Source organism: Urocitellus parryii, chromosome 15 (assembly GCF_045843805.1).
Source record: "Urocitellus parryii isolate mUroPar1 chromosome 15, mUroPar1.hap1, whole genome shotgun sequence".
Classification (NCBI taxonomy): Eukaryota; Metazoa; Chordata; class Mammalia; order Rodentia; family Sciuridae; genus Urocitellus; species Urocitellus parryii.
The window spans coordinates 32972408-32994660 of NC_135545.1; the positions used below are offsets into that span (position 1 = coordinate 32972408).

General features: G+C 49.4%; 1 protein-coding gene and 1 non-coding gene across 2 annotated transcripts; one reads left to right on the plus strand and one right to left on the minus strand.

Annotated features, from left to right (window-relative positions):
- Window positions 1–10632: 10632 nt before the first annotated feature.
- Trnav-cac (transfer RNA valine (anticodon CAC)) lies at window positions 10633–10705 on the minus strand. The gene has a single exon. It is a non-coding gene; the product is annotated as a tRNA-Val (tRNA).
- A 4339-nt stretch (window positions 10706–15044) lies between these two features.
- Window positions 15045–17075, plus strand: Mt4 (metallothionein 4). Its single transcript, XM_026395720.1, has 3 exons — window positions 15045–15075; window positions 16410–16475; window positions 16984–17075. The coding sequence occupies exons 1-3, from the start codon at window positions 15045–15047 to the stop codon at window positions 17073–17075; spliced, it is 189 nt and encodes a 62-aa protein (XP_026251505.1).
- The last annotated feature ends 5178 nt before the right edge of the window (window positions 17076–22253 follow it).

Consider the following 22253-nt stretch of genomic DNA (forward strand, 5'->3'; position numbering starts at 1 on the left):
GTACTTTGGGTTTCAGGTCACTTACGTGAGAGACGTCACTTGATTCTCTATTGAGTATTTACTCAGCTCAGGGGCTGCAAAAAGGCAGCACCCCAGCCATCAAGTGTGGTTTTGGAAGGTCTCAGCATTTTTCTTTTTTTGTAATGGGGACTTTTACATAAAAATCTAGATTTAGGAATTCTCTTGAAATATCAAAAAGCCTGACACTGCTGGACTCACGGTCTCCACTTCCACAAGTCTAAGGCTGGCTGGAGTGGAGCAGTAGTTGCCTCTTTTACACAGGGCGCATTTTATCCAATCTGCCACAGTCCCCACTGCCCCGTTTTGCCTCTGACCCGGCTTACTTTACTCATTCATGAGTAAATGCCAAACGCTGTAGGTATTTGATCCACAACTCTATAAGCACCTCTTCTTTAGTTAGGACCCTTGATCATCTACACTGGTTTCTCCCAGTTTCTTAAGAGAGAGAGAGAGAGACAGAGACAGAGACAGAGACAGAGAGGGGGAAAAAGCTCTTTCCAGCCACACAGCCTTTGCATATGGTGTTTGTGCTGCCTGAAAGAGTCCCTTCCATTTTCTGAATCACGTTCCCCCTCATATGCTTCCATGCCACATATCACAATTTGGAACTAATTCAATTTTATTTTATTTTTTTAAATTGTCAATGGACCTTTATTTCCTTCATTTATTTTTATGTGGTGCTGAGATTCAGACCCAGGGCCCCACACATGCTAGGCAAGTGCTCTACCATGGAGCTACAACCCCAGCCCAGACTAGCTGTTTTTACGGATTGTTGCATCTGCAGCACGCATCCCAGAACCCGATGCATCTTAGGAAGCTGGTGGACATTTGTGGAATGAACACAGGAGCTGGTCTCTGCCGGGCCTATGGGCATCCATTCAAGGAGACCAGCATCCCATCTTCCTGCAGGTTGGTCAGAGGGTGCCACTTTCCCGGCCTCCCAGTGGGATTCCCTCAGACTCCTGTTTGCAGGTAAGTTCCCCCTTCCTAGAAACCTGGGGTGAGAGGTGAGTAAAAACTCTCAGGGGCACTCAAACCTGGTCCCTATGTCAGGCGGATGATCAGAGCCACAGTGAGATGACAGGCTACAAAATGAGACCTCTTCCACATGGAGAAAAGGAAGCTTGGCTGGACTGAAATCTTCATCAGAGCAGATGCAGAGAGTGGGATGCCAGTCACCTCACCCCAACAGAAGGGGAGGGCATCCTCGGAGTTTAGAAGAGATCAAGGCAAAGCGACACCCTTCCCCCAACCTACTCCTCAAACGGATCTTAGAATACGTTCTGCCCCACGGGTTAGGGTGGGCCACAAATAAAAACAGGGCGAGGAAGACTTCAACTTCTAGGTGACATATCCAAGGCTAGTGACAGGTTTGAGGACCATTTGTAGATGTGTGATCAATGTTTGGCCCAAATTCAATGAATAAGAGAGAGCTTCTGAGGCCCTCAAGTGGGCCAGGCTGAAAGTCTGGTCCCAGAGGTTTACATGGGTTTTAAGAGGCTTCGTGCCCCTTAAGCTTTTGGTTTCCAGGGTAGCCTCCCAAAATAGGACCCGGTGGGCTGCTCTGCCTGAAATGTTCATGAGGAGAGTATTTAAAAGTAATAGAGAAATTTGATCAATGTTTAAAAACTGCAATATTCCCTCTACACATATACACACGATCCAAATTTCCAATTTCTCAGTAAAATCGGAAGAGGTGGTGATGTTTAACCTTTATTCCCAAAGCCCAATATTCACTGGAGCTTAGGCAGATTGCCACAGTCCCCACCATCCCCAATTACCTACAGTCAGCCCACTCCACTTTTCTGATTTTTGAACAGGGAACCTGAGGCCTGGTGCATGCCACACATGCGCTGAGCTACACCCCCAGCCCCGACCCCACTCTTCTGTATTAACCACCCAGCTCCTGAATGCACTTCAGTTTGAGACCCCTGAAACTTCCCCAGAAATTCACCAGCTCCAGAGGCTGTGGCTTCTAAGGTAATTCCTGCACCAAGACAGGAGCCACCTGTTCCTGGCTGATCTGGAAACCAAGGGACCTCACTCTCCCCAGCAGCCCCACCCCCAAGCCCGCATCCCGCCCTAGCCTACGGACAACAGCACTGGGCCAAGGACTTCAAAGCCAAGCAAGATCCAAATTTAGCTGGCACGAACCCTCTCTGGCTTCAACCTGTTTTCCTCTGCCAGGCCGAGCCTTCCCACCTCTGCTCACTTCCTATTAAAATTAACAAGCGTTGTGGCCGGCATCAAAGGCAGGGCTGGCAGGCCCGGGCTGGGATCGCAGCCCCCACCCCATCCCTTCCAACTGAACTGGGGGAAACGGTTCAGCCCGGAGCCAGAATTAGAACAGCGCTCTCCTCGTCTGTTTGATATCTGTACCAAGGAAAATTCCAGTGCCAGCAGAACATCCTCATAGTAATTTTCTTCAAAGTGCCTTGCAAAAAAAAAAAAAAAAACTAACCAATTATTCTTAACAGGCACCCACAGAGAGATATATAATTATCTCCATTTTATTGGCAAGGAAACTGAGGTCAAGTGGCTTGCCCAAGGCCAGAGAGAGAGAGAGAGAGAGAGAGAGAGAATGAATCAGAGCAGTGACAGCATAGATCTGTATCCACTGGGGGATCCCCCAGATCTGGATCTGCCTGTGCCCATCTAGGGGGTCCTGGCCACCCTTCCTTGTTCTCATGCTGGGCTCTGGAGAAGTGATCTTTGTAAAGACATTGGGGCAGTGACAACGAGCTCCATCATCTAGTCCTTTATGACACAGGGAAGCGATGCAGTGATAATTAATCCCCTTCTCACCATCAAACTGTCATCTTTATTTTTTTCCTCCCTGACAGTGATGGCGATAAGCTGACCGAGGATTGTATGTCCAACTAGAGAAATCTACAGATAACCCGTTCCCCGTGGCCCCAGGTTATTGGTGAAATCCATCCCTGGTAGGTGGCTAAGGGCTGCGGGTATGAGCCTCAGGGTCTCTACCTGGGAGCTGTTCCATTAGAAGTTCTGCAGACCCCCAGAATTCAGGAGTGGTTGGGCACTGGTGATCTGGCAAGCTAACGGAGGGGGAAGCGCGGCAGAGCCTGCCAGGCCTGAGCTGCAGAACCCAGGCCCACCTCCTCGGCGGAGAAACAGCCCCAAAGTGCCTGCAGACAAGGAGCAGTTTGTGAGGTTTCTCTCAAAAGTGGCCTTTGATCCCAGTGTTTTAAGAACAAACTGCTTTGGGGGGATGTGGATGGACAGGTTGCCCCTCCAGAAATCTTAGACATGTATCCCCCAAATAGTTGTGACCTCACTGACAGCAGGAATAGAGCTCAGTTAAAGGGAAACATGCGTGAGCGGGTGCAGAGGACCCTGGGCCTGGTCTCAGGCTCAAGCTCTTACACTAAGGGAGAAGAGAAGGAACTAGAGGCAGGAGGGTAACAGAGCTATGAGAGAAAAAGGGTGGGGGCAGGGAGTAAGAGAAAGAAGAAGGAGAAAGAGAAAGAGGGATGGAGAGTGAGAGGAGACAGAAGCTAGGCACCTTGGCATAAGCCTATAATCCCAGCGGCTTGGGAGGTTAAGGCAGGAGGATCACTAGTTCAAGGTCAGCCTCAGCAACTTAGCAAGAGCCTAAGCAACTTGGGGAGACTCTATCTCTAAACAGAATATCTTAAAAAGGGCTGTGGATGTGGCTCAGTAGTAAAGTGCCTCTGGATTCAATCCTTGGTACCCCCCACCCCCATAAAATTGAAAGAGAAAGAGAGATTCTAAGATGTTCAAGAGCACACAAGCATCAGCTCGTGGGTGGTTTCTGGGTGTCTCAGCTCCCCAGTTTCACCATAAAACCTCTTTGCACTCCTGGGTGAGGAGTGTGGCACCCTCTGGGTCCTGGGATGTGGGGGGGTGGGGCGTTTGCTTAATCCAAGCAGGTAGTTCTGCAAATGGCCACAGTCCACAATGCCTAAGAGCTTTCCTGGGCACAGGGAGCTTTTCCTCCCCAGTCACCTCCCTCAGCAGATCCATGATTAGCAGCTGCTTTCCCCCTTGGAGCCTCAAGCTTCCAGTCTTTAAATGGGGTTGGGATGAGGAGAAGGTTTGAACAACAGCACTGCCCCCCGAGCTCTGGCGTCCCTCCTTCAGGTTGCATGAGTGGCATTCCAAGTTCAGAACTTCTTTCTGTGAATGAGTTACCCCTGGAAGGAAAGGAAGTCCGAGACTAACTGTGCCAACCTGGCCCTTCCCCCTGGCATAGTGCCTGGGGAGGACTTGGCAGCTGAGGATGCGGCCACCTCCATTCTCTGGACCTCTTAAGCGACCTTCCTGGGGATACACCAGCTTGCTCATCTTCTTCATCTCCCAAGGCCATTTGAAGTCTCCTCATCTGGAAAGTCATTAAAAACCAAGAGAGTGGGAAGACAGAGATGTGTATATCTGGAACACAGAGTATCAGGAGAACACTGGACCGTGGAGAAGAGACCTGAGTGGTCCCTGATCTTATGATCATGTGCTCAGCCTCTGCAATTAGCACATCAACAACCAAGGAAGAGGCATTTCCTATTTGTCCTATCTGTCTACACCGCCCACCAGGCCCCAAGTGTAGTACAGTTTGTTTGTTTTGCAGTACTGGGGATTAGGCCCAGGGGTGGTCTACCTCTGAGCTATCTCCCCAGCCTCTTTCTAAAAAACTCCTTTGAGGATCTTGCTTAGTTGCCCAGTCTGGCTTCAAACTTTCCATCCTCCTTGTCTCAGCCTCCCAAATCACTGAGATCACAGGTGTGCACCCAGCAAGGATAGGACAGGGTTTAATTGGCAAAAAATATAAAAGTCTGACAATACGAAGTGTTGACAGGATGTGGAGAACGGGTACTCAGATACATTCCTTTTGGGAGAGTAAACCCCTGCTACGAGCCATCTGTGGATATCAGGAAGGATGCATCTGTGGATCTCTAGAATCTTCATGTCCTCCCCAGGCATCTCCCCAAGAGAAACCTGACACGTTTCACATAAGGAAATGCATATACATGGATGTTAATTTCAGTTTTTAAAAGGATCAAGACACAGCAGTGTTCATGACATGAAAACATGGGAACAGCTAAATGCCCATCATGAGGGAAAAGGATAAATTGAAATATTAACATCATATCATACTATAAAAGCAGTTAATATCATAGATAAACAAAATGCTAAGCCCAAAGAAGGCCCCAAAATGTGAAAATCTGAATAGGGAAAGATGCCATTTTATATAAGCTTTACAAACCTGTAAAAAAAAAAAAAGACAATATAATTTTGATAGATAGCTACACATGCAATAAAAGTAGAAAAACAAGCATGGACATGATAAAACTTACTTTGTGAAACTGGTTCCCTGGTTTGGTGCTGGGGTAGAGTGAGATCAGAAACGATGACATAGGGGATTCTGCCCTCTTTTGAGTGTTTTGATCCTTTTAAAAATTGAAATGAAGATGGGCCAGTGGCACACGCCTTTGATCCCAGTTTCGAGGGAGGCTGAGGTAGAAGGATAGCAAGTTTCAGGTCAGCCTCAGGAATTTAGTGATGTCCTGCCCCAAAATAGAATTAAAAAGGGAGGATGGGCAACAGTGGCTCACACCTGTTAATCTCAGTGACTCGGAAGGCTGAGGCAGGAGGACCACAAGTTCAAGGCTGGCCTCTGCAATTTAGGTAGACCTTGTCTCAAAATAAAAAAGGTCTGGGGATGTATCCCAGTAGCAGAGCACTTGCCCAGCATGTGCCAGGCCCTGATTGACAGGGAGAAAAAAAATTGAAATGAATAGTAGTTGATGTTAGTATTTGACGAAGCTCAAAGATCCCGTATTTAATTTTCTCTTTTTACATGTTTTAAAAATGTTTAAGACTCAGTATAATTTTTAACAAGAGAAAACATGGAAAGACATTGGGCCTTGAGCTTCGGCCACCTGGGACTGCAGGTCCAGGCCTGCCGCAGGTCCTGCAGGCGTCTCGGGCAGGTTCACTCACTACCTTGCTAGCTGGGGCTGGTGATGACCAACTTTCTAACAGTTCCTAGTTGCCACCTATCTGCCACCCCCACTGCCCCCAGCCCCCCCCCGCCTTAAAGAATAAACATCGTATGTTTGAGGGGATGAGGGTGGGATGCGCAGGATGCAGGTTTTTGGAAGAGGAGCTGCTGTTTAAATAGGGCACACCCCACCGCCCACCAGGCAGCCCTTACAACACACTCCTATGAGCCCCAGGGCTCTGAGCATGCGCAAGTTGAAAATCCCTAGTGTGGCCCCAACACTCAGGAGGAACCCAGAAGTCACCTCGCTGGGACAAATGGAGGTGAAGGGCCAAGACCAGAGCAAGGGGAGTGGGACACCTAGCACACAACAATGACTGCTCAGTGTCAGAGCTGTCTCACATGCCACCCTGCCCTTGTGTGCCCTCGAAGAAACTCTGCTTGCTGTCTCCTTTTCTGTTTTTGTTTTCTTTTCTTGCGGTACTAGGGACTGAACCCAGGTGCACCATACCGATGAGCTACATCCCCACTCCTTTATTTAACTTTTTATTCAGAGTCTCACTAATTTGCCCAGGCTGGCCTCTAACTTGTGATCCTCCTGCCTCGGCCTCCCAGGGTGCTGGGTTTATAGGCTTGCGCCACCACACCCAGCTGCTGTCTCCTTTTCTGATAACGACCAGTGTGCCTATCACCCCTATTGGAAAGGAAGCCCCTGGGCACCAAGGCTCAGGTCACTCACCCATCCAAAGGACTACCCAAAGCCTGGCACACAGTAGGTCCTAAACATGGTTGCTAAATGACTGACTAAAGGATAGAAGGGGGAAAGAACAAAGTGAGGAAAGGAAGGAGGAGAGGCCGGCCGGAGCCTGCTTTCCCGCTTTGGAACTCTGCTCTGGCTGCCCACCAACCTGGACTAGCCACTTTGCTGCTGGGGGCACTGACTGTGGGTAATTGTTGGCTTTGGCCTTACTCATCCTTCCTTGGGGCCGTGTGCAAAGCAGAGGGTTTCACTTGCCCAGTGGGCACTGAATTATAGCCGTGGGGCTGGGTCCCATTTAATTATCAGGGAGCCGCCAGCCCTGGAGTCTGTGACGCTTGCCAGGCGCACAGGTGCTGTGGGCTCCGGTGGAGGTAGCTCCTAATTAACCTTGGCCTGATTTCTACGCTCCTGGAGGCTGCTCACACGCCGGCAGTGGGGCTCTCTACTGGGTCCTCTTGAGTGGAATTGGGGGGCCAGGGGAAGTAGAAGTTGAGTGCATTTGGAAGAGAAAAAGGACAGGCGCAGCTTTCTCAGGCTCTGTATTTCTGTCTGTCTTTCTCACTCACACAAACCCAAATGTGGGATGCATACACAGACATATGGACACACAAGCACTTGCAGACATGCCCACACATCCCCTCTTAGCTGGTGGAACAAATCTCTAGAAAAACTGAATGTATTTAAAGGAAATATGAAGAACTTGACAGAATATGAGGACCTGCAGAGCATCTCCCGATGGTAAAATACTTGGCATCCGTCTGCCCAGTGGACAGAACTAGGCCCAGAGGGGAGGCACCCTCACAGCCCTCCTGGAGGGGGAAGAGTACATGGCAGTGGGTGGGGCAGGGGCTCCGCCAACCTTCCAGCCAGGCTCCCCTCCCCAAGGCCCAGCGCCTGGTGTTTGGAGGCCTCCGATGGTGGATCCACCTCCTGGAACGGGATGGATCTGTGACAAGGAAGATTCTCCATGGCTTCCCACGTCTTCCTCGAGCTTTCTACCCCGGGATCTCCTGTCTTTCCACCTATTCTTATCTCCCTTTTAAAGATGACAAACTGATGTCTGGAAAGGGGACATGCCTTGGCAAGTCCCTGGGCTGAACGTGACTCCGTGTCAGGTTGCCACTAGGCAGCCACTCTGCACGTGGAATCTCAGTGAAGGCTATGGCGGTGGGAGCCTCAGTGTGGTACCTGCCTGGTTCTCTCTCTGTGAGTTGGCCCACTTGATGGCAGAGACAAGGGAGCTTATCTGGGTCGGTGCAGCAAACAGATGGCGACTCCAGGATCCAGGATTGGAACCAAGTATAAAGGACGGCAGCCCCTGGTCCTCACTGTGCCCTCTCTCACTAGGGTGGGAAAGGCACACTCAGTGTAAGGAAGGCCGGACCAAGCTCGCTGGACCTTAGGGTTGGTGAGCTGGAGGCAGGGGCATGCAGATTATGTTTCCTTGAGATTCCACTTTATCAGATGGGCAAGGATTTCAAAGTCTGAATATAGGAAATATCAGAGGAGCTGGTGGGGAAATGGGGCCCCCCAGCAATTGCTAGAGGAAATGGAAGATTGGCGTAGGGTCTTTGGAGAGCGACTGTCCCCTACAGCCTCGTCATCCTCCTTCTAAGGATGAGTGAAACTTGCATACTCATCTATGTGACATGAACGGACATGCTCCCCACACCCCAGAATTTTCATAACAGAGAACACATGGAGTCACCTATAGGTCTGTTAGTAAGAGAACAGATAAGGAAAATGTGACATCTTCGTACAATATAAATGAGTTACATCTCAGCATGGATAGATCTCAAAAACGTACTTCCATTACGGTGTCCCTTAGGTATTTTTTTAAAAAAAAACACACAAATTAATGCTATATACAGATTTATGCACGTGCACACTTGTTTAAAAAAAAGTATAAAAACAAAAACTTGAAGGATACACATGAACTCCACAATGGTCTTCTTCACAGGAAAGAGGGGAGGATCGAGGGAGGGAGATGAAGGGGACTTGGATAGATTAATTCAACCAACTGAGCACCCACATATATGAGGTACTTCACTGAGGACACAGTATACAGCAGGGGACAAAGCAGTCCAAAATCCCTGAGCTGTAAGAGACAAAGGCAGAGAAGGAACAGGGGCTGACCATGGGTAGCCAAGAGCTTTGTTGTCTTCTCATGGGATGGAAATCCTCTGAAGGATTCAGAGAAGAACAGTGATGGGCAACCTTTATTTTAATAAGATCACTTTGAATGTTGTGTGGCGAATGGAGAGGGTGGCTCAGGTCAAGAGGACAGCCATAAAGGGAGGGGCCAGGACACTGGTGGGGAGACAAGTGCTGAGAGAAGGCAGAGATGATGGTGGTGGTGACCTCCGTGAAGGCCAGACAAGCCGGTGGAGGATCTGGCAGGGGGCGAAGTGGGAGCCAGAGCTCGGGACAATGCCCCAGGTTTCGGATTGTCCTTTGACCTCCACATGGAGCGTGGAGTAGCAGCCAGAAATATGAAGACTGAGTTTAGAAGAGGGGCCTGGACTGGACATTGAAGCCGGGAGTGACCAGCCCAGAGGAGATATTTAAAGCCAAGAGCCTGTTAATGTTTTATTTCTTATAATTAAAAGAGGTGAAGCAAATATGCCCCTGTGGACATCTACTAATTCTGGGTGGTGGATACAGTGGTGTTCAGAACACCAAGCTTTGTACTTTTTAGTATGTTTGAACTTTTTTCTAATAAACAATTAATTACTAAACAGTTTATAAAGCCACACAGGCTCCACACTGCTGAGGGATCCAGTCACAGTGCTTCAGATCTACAGCATGGGTGGTGGCCAGCGAGTTGAGAAGCCACGTTCAGACTCCTCCTCCCGCCAGCCTGGGCTCAGTACCTGCAGGGTGGGTCCCATCTCTCTGGGCTCCTGTGCAGCCCTTTGTATATCAAGCAGCTGGCCTGACTCCCACGTAGGATTCAAGGTAGTGGGCCACAGGACCCCTGGCTGATCTGATTGTTGCCTCCTATATCGAATGTGTAGTCTCATATATAAGACCAGAATCACCCCATAAAAGGGCTCTGTAGGTGGAAGGCCAATTTTTCCTGCAAACAGGTAGAAAGAGTTTAGCAACCTGTGGTCCCCAGACCCCAGGAGTCCAAGGGAATTAAATCCAAAGATTAAAGCTCTACAGTATATATATTGCTGATGAATACAATACTACTTAAAATCTCGGGACCTATTGAGGAATATGAGGCACCGATAATCATAATAATATGAACAGCCATAATGTTAAATGATCATAACATTGTGCCAGGTTCTGTTTGCTACACATTTTCTCATTTTTAAAAATTTTTGGTCGTAGATGGACATGATACCTTGATTTTATTTATTTATTTTTATGTGGTGCTGAGGATCAAACCCAGTGCCTCACACACGCCAAGCAAGCGCTCTGCCACTGAGCTGCACTGCCAGCCTGCATGTTCTCACTTAACCTTCACAAGGACAGTGCTGTTGCTTGCATGATGCAGATTTTGCAGATGGGGAAACTGAGGCTCAGAGAGGTCAAATAACTTGCCCTAAGGCAAAAAAATGGGGGGGGGATGATGAGAAAAGGGATTTGATCCAGTAGGACCAGGATTTGATCCCAGGTCATGAGACTCTGGATCTCAAAACTTTCAACTGCTCTTTTTGAACAATGAGTTCCCTTGACGAACAAGCCAGAGAAGATAACAAGGATGTGACTCTATTCATCCAGCCAATCATTCATCATCAGTTGATGGACCACCTGCTGGATGGCAGCACTCAGTGGTGCCTGGCCCTGGTCTTGGAGATGAGGTACCCCTATTCCTGAGAAGCTTTATGGTCTAGAGAAGCTGTGTATTTTTTTTGTGTGGGGAGGGTGCTGGGGATTGAACCCAGGGCCTTGTGCATGTGAGGCAAGCACTCTACCAACTGAGCTACATCCCCAGCCCCCTAGAGAAGCTGGGTTTTATGCCAGCACAATAACCTGGTGGCTGCAGCCTACTCCAGAAGACATGTGCATCAAGAGGGTCCTGCATGGGGAAGGTGGTCCCAAGAGCAAAACCTGGCGGGGAGTAGTGACAGGGAGTTGGACCTTTCTCTGCCATCATGGCATAGTGCCACCCCATCCCTAGGCCAGGAATACCTGAAACTCCTTTGTGCAGAAACTGCTGGGCACAGAACACCCTGGGTTTTGCTTTCACCTTTGTGGGGAGGAAAAAGACAAAATCCCAATTTCTTTATGTTGTATAAGAAGTGGGGCATTAGATGCCCTTTGAGATATCCTGTTTCGTTGTTTGAGAAAAACCACCCAAATATACTTATGCGTACATAGAGGTCATACCTGGGGAAGGAGATATTTAGGATTGGGTGGCTCAAAGGAGTAAAATTTGGGGATGATAAGAGAAGAGTTACTCCAGGCAGAATGGCTTCCTTGCAGAGTTGAGATCCGCAAAACCCTTGTGGGGAGATGTTATGCATTTCTGCTCCCCTCCAATGCCTCCTACAAGACAGTCCAAGCTTTCACCAGACTTTCAAAGGGCTCCTGGAATTCCTCCAAGAAGTCTCAAGGATCGCTTCTCTAAAGAAATATTGATTTGGGGAGTGGGGCATACAGGAATTGAACCCAGGGGCATTTAACCACTGAGTCACATCCCCAGCCCTTTTTATTTTGTACTTTGAGACAGAGTCTAAGTTGCTTAGGGCCTCGCTAAATTGCTGAGGCTGGCTTTGAAGTTGAGATCCTCCTGCCTCGGCCTCCCAAGTCGCTGGGATTACAAGCGTGCGCCACCGTGCCCAGAAAAATACTGATTTTTCTAAGCGTGGATTTAGGCATGCCTGCCAGTCGTCGAGTGTTCTTGGAGTGGCACATATGTTCTTGATTTCCTGCTGCCATTCAGAGACCAGGAACTGAGACTCAGTTGGTCCGTGAATGCTCTTTCCCAGGCTCTAAAAGAAGGATTGTGTAAAAGTACTGGACCAGCCTGGGCATAGTTCCACCTAGACCAGAACGTTCAGTGTTGCACGATGTGGTTGGTTCAATCTAGACAGCCCAGAAATTGGGAAATATTTAAATATGAGAGGGTTGAATTTTGGCACAATCATTCAATTGAGGCCTTAAGCAACAAGATACTATTGATCCACAAAAGAGGAAGCAATTCCTGGCAGAGGTAGTGAGGAGGGAGGAGAGATGGCCTAGATAGGGTGAAGGAAAGTCTCCTCCATCTCTGGGCTCACTTGGTGGGGCTGGGCCTCCAAGTGCTAGGGGGCATGTGCAAGAGGTGGGGGAAGTGGGCCCTGCCACAGAGATGGGCTGGGATGAGCTGGTAGAGCAGGCCCAGGAAGACGGCCCCAGCCTCTGGACTGTGTGACAGCTATGCCCAGACGTGGGTTTCCTGGGCAGAGATGCTCCTGCTCTTCTGAACTATGAGCTGCTTTTCCTCATGGCTGGCTCTCCAGTGCCCTACACAGACTATGGCCCTGGTGTCACTGAATCTGCAGATTCTTTTCCTGCTCTGTGCCATTTGCAAATGACCAGTCTGAGAGCAGGCAGGAAACTTGACTCACCTGCCAATGAATGGAAAAGAGGCGCTCACGCTCTAAAGACACCTTCTTTCTGAACAGGCCTGGGGTCTGGTGATGAGGGGGCGTATTATTCCTGCCACCATCAGAGCTTTTCAGGGAAAGGGAAGAGATTTCCAGAGATTAGGGCCACACATCTCTTCTTTCCTAATTTGGGCACAGTCGATCTGTCATCCTGCCTGTGGATGTGTTTCTGATCATTATAATGAGATGATCAGGATCCCAGATTCATATGGTGTATGAACATGGCCTTGGACACAGATGGAGCCTGGTCTGGAGCCCTCCTCGTGGTTGGGGTTATGTGAGAACTTGATGGTCCACAGTGGGAGCAGCTGGTGGTCAGGATTCAGGTTTTCACTCCTGCAAGCAAGTGGCATCTGACTGACAGGATGACAGTGGTTATCCGTAGTAACTTCAGGGCTCCTGCTAGTGACACTTGAAAGGCAGGCAATGAAGACTGTCCCCCACTGGGCAGCGAATGCCTTTAGGTCAGGGAGCATTTCTGAACCACCACAGTCTTGTCCCCTCCCAGTGCCTGCCCAGGGCTCCTCTGATGACCTTGACACCTCATCCCTTTCTCCTCAGTGGAAGTTCTTAGTTCAGATCAGTGCTTCCACGGATCGGGCTGGGCCCAGGGGGTCCTGGTGGATGACAATGGGTATCCCGCCAAGCTGAGAACCGTGAGGAACCATTTGCTCTGGTGTCAGCCAGGTCCCATCATTTGCCTTTTCAGAATGGTGACAACACTTTTCATCAGAGATTCCCAGTGTGGCCACTCACAGGAGATCCATGCATGTGTGTGTGCGTGTGTGTGTGCGTGTGTCCTAGGTCACTCATTCATTCTCTTATTCAGGTGTTCGTTTACCCTCTCACTTCTTCAGTCGTTCAACCATCCATCCAACTCATTCACTCATTCATTCCTTCAACATCCACTGGCCATACTGTTGTATTGTGCACATGTACGAACACATACAACAAATCCCATCATTAGGTACAACTAGAATGCACCAATTTACCAAGGTACAGAAAGTTAAGAAGGAGGAGAGGTGCTTCAGATGCTGGTCTTATCCCTGAGCACTCCCAGATTGGAGAGAGGGAGATCACAGCCCGCTTACCTGCTCGGCCTGCTGTATGGTTATTTAAACACAAATAAAATATTTGAACAGAAATAATCATACAGCCGGGTGCGGTGGTGCATGCCTGTAATCCCGGTGGCTCAGGAGGCTGAGGCAGGAGGATCGTGAATTCAAAGCCAGCCTCAGTGTTAGCACAAAAGAATCGGGCCAGACGGATCAGCTCAGCACAGCTTTTATTCCAGAATGGAGTGACGTCCTGATGGATCCACTTTCCTGGTGGAAAATGAGCCTCCAGCCAAAGGGGGAGTTTGGGCTTATGTAGGTGACACTGAGAAGTGTCAGTTTGGGCTATCTTTACTGGGCCCAATGGAGGGTGTGGGGTCAGTATTCGGTATCTGGGATTCATTTTTACTGGGCCAGATGGAGGGTGTGGGATCAGTGGTTTGTATCTGGGAAAAAATTTATTTTGGGCGGGATAAATGCTTTGGCCTCTTCCCAGAAACTGTCATTTCAGACTTGATGGATAGCTCTTCTCAGGACTTCCTTGTTACTGGGAAAGAATGTATTGGGAAAGGATCAGTGCATTGCCTTCTCTCTCATTTCTTCTCCCTGGACCACATTATTTTGGAGTTTGTCATTTTCCATATCCAACACTCAGCCACTTAGCGAGGCCCTAAGCAACTCCAGGAGACCCTGTCTCTAAATAAAATACAAAAAAGGGCTTGGGATGTGGCTCAGTGATTAAGAGCCCCTGAGTTCAATTCCATCATCATCATCATCATCATCACCCAGTAGAGTAGAAAGTAGTAAATGGCAAGAGAAAGGCACAAACATATCACCAAGGGACACACACACAGAGATTTCTTCTGTCTTAGAGAGGGAGAGATTGGAGGCAGCCTCTTGGAGGAAGCCCCATTAGTGGCTGCTCCATAATTTCTGTTCAGGGGTGGGTGAAGGGGACAGCTTAAGGGGGGACATTTGGAGCCATGTCATCTGTGGGGCACTTTGCATAAGAGTGAACACTAAGCAGTTGCTGCCTTTATCAAATAGTGGGGTCATGATGGAGGTTGGGGCTGGATGGATGTCCCCCAGTCCTCTCTGGATTCTGCCTTCTGAGGTGTGAGCTTGAAGGAGAGCTGCGAGCTGCAGGTAGGAGAGTCCCCCTGATTTCCCACCTTCTTACCCACAATAAGTATCAACCCAGGGAAAGAAAATGAGGCTGGAGCCAGGGCAGGAGCAGCCCCCGGGAAGCAGGGAATAGAAATGGCAGATTATACAGTAGGTAGGACTTGGAGGCTGGATGCCTGCAACTGCCAACTTGAACCTGAGCCTGGTTCTGTGACACCTTGGCAGGTGGACAGGTAGAGTAGGTGCAGCACCTGTACCTTTTGTGGAAAACCATCCAAATGATTGTACCGCTCAGCCTCTCTGCCCTCACCTGCCTGCTCTCCCCAGCCCCCAGCTGCAGCGTCTGGCTGGGCCGTGTGCAGGGCGTCTGGCCCCAGGGAGAGGTGGGGTGAGCTGCGGGCCCCACCTACACGGCTTTAAATAGGGAGCCTCCAGCCACTGCTCACTCAGCCTCCCTTCCTCAGCTAGGACAGCAACGGAACCCCCTGCACGCCTGGACCATGGACCCTGGGGATTGCACCTGCATGTCTGGTAAGTAAGGAGGCCCTCCTGGGGTCCTGGAGCCCAGCACCAGCATCCTCCAGGGAGCATGCAAGACTCCAATCAGAAGTCACCAATCAGGTTTGTCCTGGACTGACAACCTCTGGGGCAGCTCCCACCATGGTGACTTCTAGTCTGATTTGCTGGAATTGTTAGCCCTGGCACAGGGAATGGCCGAGGAGAGGATCTGAAAACTTTGGTCCTCTTAGTTGCAGATCCTGGGGGCAGCCACCAGGTTCAGGAAAAGAACTCTGGACCAGAACCTGGCAACTTGGTTTGGGTCCATTGCTGCTGCCATTCACTCATCCACACTTATAATTTCTGGGTCGTGGTTTCCTCATCTGTAAACTGAGATCACTCATTCCCAGCTGCATCCTCCCAGGGTTTCCATGAAAGTGCTAAAATCATTAAGCACTTACAGATGTCAGGGTAGTTGTTAGCCACCTAAGTGGATCCCCGAGTCTTCAAAACTGCTTATCTTCACAGAAGCATGTTGATTAGAAGGAGGGAGATCTGGTTCAAAGTCATCCTGAGATTTCACAGCCTTGGAAAATGGTATCTAAAAGTCCACAAGCCTCTCATCCTTAACAGCACATGCCTGTACCAAAAACGTGCTAAAGAGACAGAGCTTCCAGGGCTGGGGTTGTGAACTCAGTGGTAGGGCACTTGCCTTGCACATGTGAGGCACTGGGTTCAATCCTCAGCACCACATGAAAAATGAATAAGCAAAATAAAGATATTGTGTCCATGCATAACTAAAATATTTTTAAAAAAAGATAGATAGAGCTTCCAGCATTTTGAAATGATGGCTGGGATGAGTTTTTAAAAAAAAATGGCTGGGCATGGTGGCACATGTGTGCAATCCAAGTGACTCAGAGGCTGAGTCAGGAGGATCACAAATTTAAGGCCAGGCTCAGTAACTTGGCAAGGCCCTAAGCAACTTAGACCCTGTCTCAAAATAAAACATAAAAAAGGGTTGGGAATGTAGCTCAGTAGTAAAGCATCTCTGAGTTAATCATTCCCAGTATTACCAAAAAAATTTTTTAAATGTGGGTGATTTTTATGTATGAAAAATACTAATGGCTTTCCCCACTCAATTCAGAAATCAGACAATCTTAGGGTTTGGTCCCGGGAATGTGCCTTTTAACAAATATTCCTGATGGCCTGTGACGGGAACCACTGGACAGTCCTCAACACAGGGGGATGCTCAGCAGCTACTCCCCAAGGCCAGCGCAGACACCCTGCCACAGTGAGAGTCTGCAGCAGGGCTCGTAGTCCACTCCGTCCCAGCCCTGGTGTCACGGTGGCCCTGTCTTCTCTTGTAGGAGGAATGTGCATCTGTGGAGACAACTGCAAATGTACAACTTGCAGCTGCAAAACATGTCGTAAAAGTGAGTATGGTGATGAGGGACACCCAGGGCTGGGCTCTATAAAGGTCTAATCATTCATCCTCAACCATGCAGCCATGGTGCCATTGAGGGGCCTTGAACTCATTTGGAAGGGATCTGAAACAGCGCTCTTCAGGGCTACAGCCCACCCAAGCACAGGGACATCCGTGGGGTTTGGAGGAGGAAGGAGACTGAGGGAAGGCTCTGTCCTGTCCAATGGCAAAGGAGCTAACGCACCAGCCTGGTGCCTGGAGCCCTGGTTCTAGTCTTGTATCTGCCACTACCCATGGCCTTGACAACCCCTTCCCCTCTCTGGGACTCTGGCAGACTCTGGATGACCCCTGAGATTTCCTTCCCTTCTCATGTCCCACAGTCTCCCGTCCCACGGTTTCTAATATGGATCGAAGCCTCGTGCTCACACTCTTCCCACCTCCTCTCAGTGATGCGGGGGGCGGTGGGAAGATGGAAGAGTGGACGCAAAGCTGACTCATTCATCTGCTAACCCTTGCAGGCTGCTGTCCCTGCTGCCCCCCAGGCTGTGCCAAGTGTGCCCGGGGCTGCATCTGCAAAGGGAGCTCGGACAAGTGCAACTGCTGTGCCTGAGACCCGTCCTTTCGTGCTGGGAGAGATCCTGGGAGCGTCTGTACAGTGCATGAATCAGAGGTTGAAACGATTGTACCATAAGTTGTGCTTTTTATATATTTGCCCAAACGTGGTGTTGGTGACACTCATGTAAAGTGCTGAGAGCAATAAAGTTTTCACTCGTGGTCGTCTGGCGACTCAGAGCATTGTTTTACCCATGCCCAGCAAGACCAAGATGGCCGGCTCCATAGCAGACCCTGCAGCTGGCCCAGGGACCCCTCCTGCAAGCCGCTGCTTGCTACATGTCTGCCACCCTGCCTCTGCCCCTGAGCTGCGGAGGTCCTGAGCACTGGGGAGTTAATATGCCCCTGGGAATAGCCTTTAACCAATGAGAATCAAGAATTGGTGGATAAATACCCAGGGGTTCCTCCCTCACGTGGGACAACTCTGAGACTTGTTCTGTGCTGTCTCCTGAAAGTCTCCACTAGCACCTGGTCCCCTGCGATCACCTTCTCATGAACCCCTGTTGCACTTCCCTGTTGCCTTAGGAGTGCTTCCTGGATCCCCACCAGAAGGGAGCACCGAATCAGTCCTGAGCAGAGTCTGTGTGTAGCTAGAACAACCCCCAGGGTCAGCAGACACAGCTGGTATTAGTGGCCCTGCTTTGGATATTTGGTGACCAGGCAGATGTGGACCAGGGAGGAGAAGCTGGTGGAGGCGCAAGAACAACATCCAGGCAGAACTCCCAAGAAATGATTCCTAGATGGGTGGATGAGCAGGCAGAAGTCCCTGGAGGCTGGCAGAGGGGAGAGGTGGTTGCTGCCTCTCAACCATGCTGTGACCCTCCACAGCCAAGGGCACAACCCGAGCTCTGAGATGCACCCCAAAGGGCCTGAACCAGCACCTTCTCCTCCACTGGCCTCTGTCCAGCAACCTTCAGGTACAGGAGTGGGTGAGAATGGAGCCCTGTCCAAGGTCACAGGGCAGCTCCAGGGTATCCTGTGGGGCTGGGCTCAGTTGGCGAAAGGAGAAGCAGGATTACCTTGTGTGTCCTTCTACCGGGCACTTTCACAACCTGCACGCTCATTATCCCCGTGTGGAAATCAGCTGGGCCTCCCTGGGCCGGTCCTGTTCTCTACCTGCAAGTTGTGTTTTAGACTCAGGTATCAAGCACAATGGAAAGGGCTTGGTGCTCCCCCCTCCCTGCTGTATGACCTTGACCAAGTCGCTCAACCTCTAGAGTTTCAATTTCCTCAACTGTGATGTGTGTACCTTTTTGGCAAGGGTGTAGGGAGGAACTGGGGCTGAGCATCTTCGAAAATAGTAGGGGTTTTAGCGGGGCTGCAGTCTAGCTTGGGCTTCGGTTAATCAGTCTCTGAGAAGCCTCCTGCCATGTCACCTTGGCAACTGCAGACCTCTTGGGTGTCCTGGGAAGAACATGGCCCTCCTGTGTTGGTCCAGCAGGCTGGCTGCTTTCCCTGCAACCTCAGGCTCAGCACCCACAGGGAAGCCATCCTGTGTCCTCGAAAAGCCTTTAGAGAAACGGCATCAACTAATCTCATTTATTCCTATCACTCCTCTGAAAGGGAGAATCAGCCCTCAGATTCTCATTTTAATAATAATATGATTAAATACCAATAGATAATATTTATCAAGTATTTATTATGTGTCAAACACCAGGCACTGTGGTAAGCAGGTTATAAACATTATCTCACGAATCTGCAGAACCAGGACAGACAATGTGGGACCCTGCCTCAGAGGGTCTGTCTCAGGTCCTCCTCCTCACAGGCTGTCTCAGGGTCCTCATTACCAGTCCCTCCCCTCAAATTCCTATCATTAATGCCTTGAGACCCCAGAGCCCAATTCCGGAATTTGTGTATGATCCCTTTCCTGTATCTTCCTTCTGAGGGTGGACCACACCATCAGTCTCTTCACCCCTAGGCTTGAAAATGGCCAAGGGCACTGTCCTCAGGATGGGGCATGTGTGGATGGTAATTAGATGCGCACGTTTTGATGTCTACTAGAGTGGAACAAGCCAGGTGGGAAGACAGGGCGGTGAGCTGCAGGCCAATCCTCTTCTTTTGCTTTTGTCTCACACCTTGCAAATTTAGGGGCTCTAACAACCCCGGAGGAGGAGAAACCTGTTATGAGTTCCATTTTGCAAATGAGGCGGCTGAGGCTCAGGCAGATTCAATGGCTTTCTCCAAGTCATGAGGCTTGCAAGGGGCAGGACTGGGACCTCAGTCCGCCTGACTCAGAGGCTAACTCTTGCCTATGCTGGATGGGTGGGGCGGGGAGAAGGCTGCAGGCAATACCACCCAGACCCAGGCAAGAAGAGTCCATGCCCGGGCCCTGTGCTTTAGAGAGCCCACATTACTCAACCCTCAAACCCCAAATTTATTACAGAACATGCGGGAGCCTCCATAACTCAGGAGCTGGCATGTGTCCGGCACAGTGTAATCAAGTAATTCTAAATATCTGGTCTGGTTACTAACATCTCTTGGGCCCCAGGAAAACACTTCTCCATCTCTTGCCTTATGTCCTCAAAACAAAAACCGACTATATTTGAGTGCCAAGAAAATTTATGGATTGTCCCAAGGCCAATATCAGAGACCAACACTGTTTTCAAAGTGCAGGGAAGATTCAAATGGGAAAAGGGAGAGAAAATGCAAATTGAATCACCCCATCTGATTCTTTTTCTCAAAGAGCATACGTGTAACAAACAGATTCACACACTATCACTTCCTATTAGGGTGATACATTCATGTTTTTGCTTTTCTGTGCATTTCAATTTGTGTTTCCAGGATATTCATGATTTTATGCTAATTGTAGGAGTTGTGCAAGGCAATTAGCAATATTTTGTAATACTCAGCAACTCACATTACTCATATAAATTCGCATTCTTAAATGTGTGTGTGTGTGTGTGTATGTTTTGCACATGCACTTTGGACTGAATTGTTTGTGCACACCACCATCCCCCATTTATATGTTGAGGCCTGGGTCCCCAACATGATTTTATTTGAAGGTGGAAATTTTAGGAGGTGACTAAGTAATAAGAAGGACGTCCTCAAGAATGAAATTAGTCACTTGGATCTGTCACTTGGATCTTTTGTAACTCTTTTATTGATTTTTTTTTTTTTTTTTGTCAAATTGGGCTGGGAGTAGTTCAGTGGTCCAGTGCTTGCCTAGCATTTGTAAGGCCCTGAGTTCCATCCTCAGCATCAGCACCACAAATAAATTAAAATGTTAAACGTGTTTAAACACTAAGGAACTTTTTTGAATGTTTCTTTATTATATGCTGCTCTTTATCTTGTAAATGAAGTAATTTCCTGAATCTCTGATGAGTTTAAAGGGTTTCATTGTTAAGCTTGCTTTCTTGAATTATTTCTGCTGCTTTGAGCAGAAAGCAAGCTCTATGGGTGTGGGTGGGGCTTGGATTTGGCATGCGGGGTGGGGAGCTGGCAAGCAAGTTTAGCCGGGCCTTAGGGTTGAAGTTAGAAGAGGTGTCCTTCGTGGGCTTGAGCTCACTCTGAAAACCCAGGGCTCTCCTAAACTGATTATCCCATTTCCTCAGGGAAACCCCTGGCAGTCTCAGAAGAGGGGCAATAGTGGAACTGTACACACCCAGGCCAAAGAGGCCCAAGTGAACACCATGTGGCAGCTCTACAGTGAGATCTGCCCACCATGGCCCTGGTTTCTGCCCCGTCCCCACTTCTGCTCTCCTACCTTGTCCTCGACCCACAAAACAACACAAAATACAATAAAATCATCTACAGGCAAATCTACTACTTGATTGGAGCTATGACTTTCTCTGTGCTGGTTTACCCATTCCTGTATTCCAGAAATAAGTTCAAATCTCCCATCCACTGATGTACTGTCTGCCCCATGCAGGATTTTTATTGGTTTTTCTTTTCTTTTCCTTTTTTTTTTTTTTTTTAACCTCCTGCCCTTCTTTAAGTTTCTTTCAATGGATGTTGAGGAAGAAGGAGAGGTAAATCCACGCGCTCTGGTCTACTGTCTTGAGCCCGAAATCTGAACTAAGCCGGTGTGTGTGTGTGTGTGTGTGTGTGTGTGCGTGTGTGTGGTATTAGGGACTGAACTTGGGGGCATTCGACCACTGAGCCCCATCCCCAGCCCTATTTTGTATTTTATTTAGAGACAGGGTCTCACTGAGTTGCTTAGTGCCTCTCATTGCTGAGGCTGGCTTTGAACTCACCATCCTCCTCTCTCAGCCTCCCGAGCTGCTGGGATTACAGATGTGCACCATTTTTATTGGTAATATATATTTTTTTTATCTTTGCAACAGCCCCGCACAGTAGGGATTATTATCTCCATCCTACAGATGAGGAAACCGGGCAGCAGAAGACCTGAAGCTCAGGCCACAGAAGAATGACGAGCTGGTGGGAGAGCAGCAGGGAAGCAGAGTGGCTTCTCCTGGCCCTGAGCTGTAACACTGGAGCTGCGAGAGGAAACACCAAGGAAATAGAGGTCAAGAAAAAGAGAGGCTTTCTTCATGCAGAGCCGCCTGGAGTGGGAAAGGGCTGTCAGGAGGCTCGATGCATCACCGACTGCGGTCCTGTGCTGCCTAAGGCACAAGGAAGGCCTCTGAGGGCCTGGCAGACTCTGCATGTAGTCAGGCCCAACCTGGAGGGGACCAGAGCAGGGTGGGACCCGACCTGTGGAGCCCAGGTCTCAGGACTAGGAGCGCAATCCCTCGTGCCGGCTGCAGGGGGCGCACTGGGCCCAGCAGCCGGTGCCGCAGAAGTAACCCGAGTCCGGGAGAGAGGCACCAGGGAGTGAGGGAGGTTGGTGCCACTGATCTTGCTGGGCTTGGGGACCGCTAAAGCCCAGAAAGAGCCCAGGACCCTCGAACACGGTGGCCGCTGCGAGGGCAAGTCGGCATAAACTCTCCAAAGGCCAATCGAAGGCGACAGCTGCAAATGGCTGGAAACCACCCAGATTCACAGAGCACAAAGTTTTAAAAATAATTTGGCCATATACATGAAAGAACCATAAAAAAAGGTTTCTTCTGATTTGACCCCATGATTTCAATTCTGGAAATCTAAGGAATTTAGGGTAAGAGATTGTAGCTCTGGGGTGAGAACTTGCCTGGTATGTGGGAAGCCCTGGATTTGATTCCCTGCACTGCGGGGGTGGTGGGGGGGGGGTACCACAAATTCAGAGAAAAGCAAAAAGACA

What these genes read in the sequence shown, in the direction of transcription:
- Mt4 (XM_026395720.1), top strand. Translation starts at nt 15,045, where the DNA reads ATGGACCCTGGGGATTGCACCTGCATGTCTG. An exon ending in GGATTGCACCTGCATGTCTG is followed by an intron (nt 15,076 to 16,409) that starts GTAAGTAAGGAG and finishes CTTCTCTTGTAG; the next exon opens with GAGGAATGTGCATCTGTGGA. An exon ending in CTGCAAAACATGTCGTAAAA is followed by an intron (nt 16,476 to 16,983) that starts GTGAGTATGGTG and finishes TAACCCTTGCAG; the next exon opens with GCTGCTGTCCCTGCTGCCCC.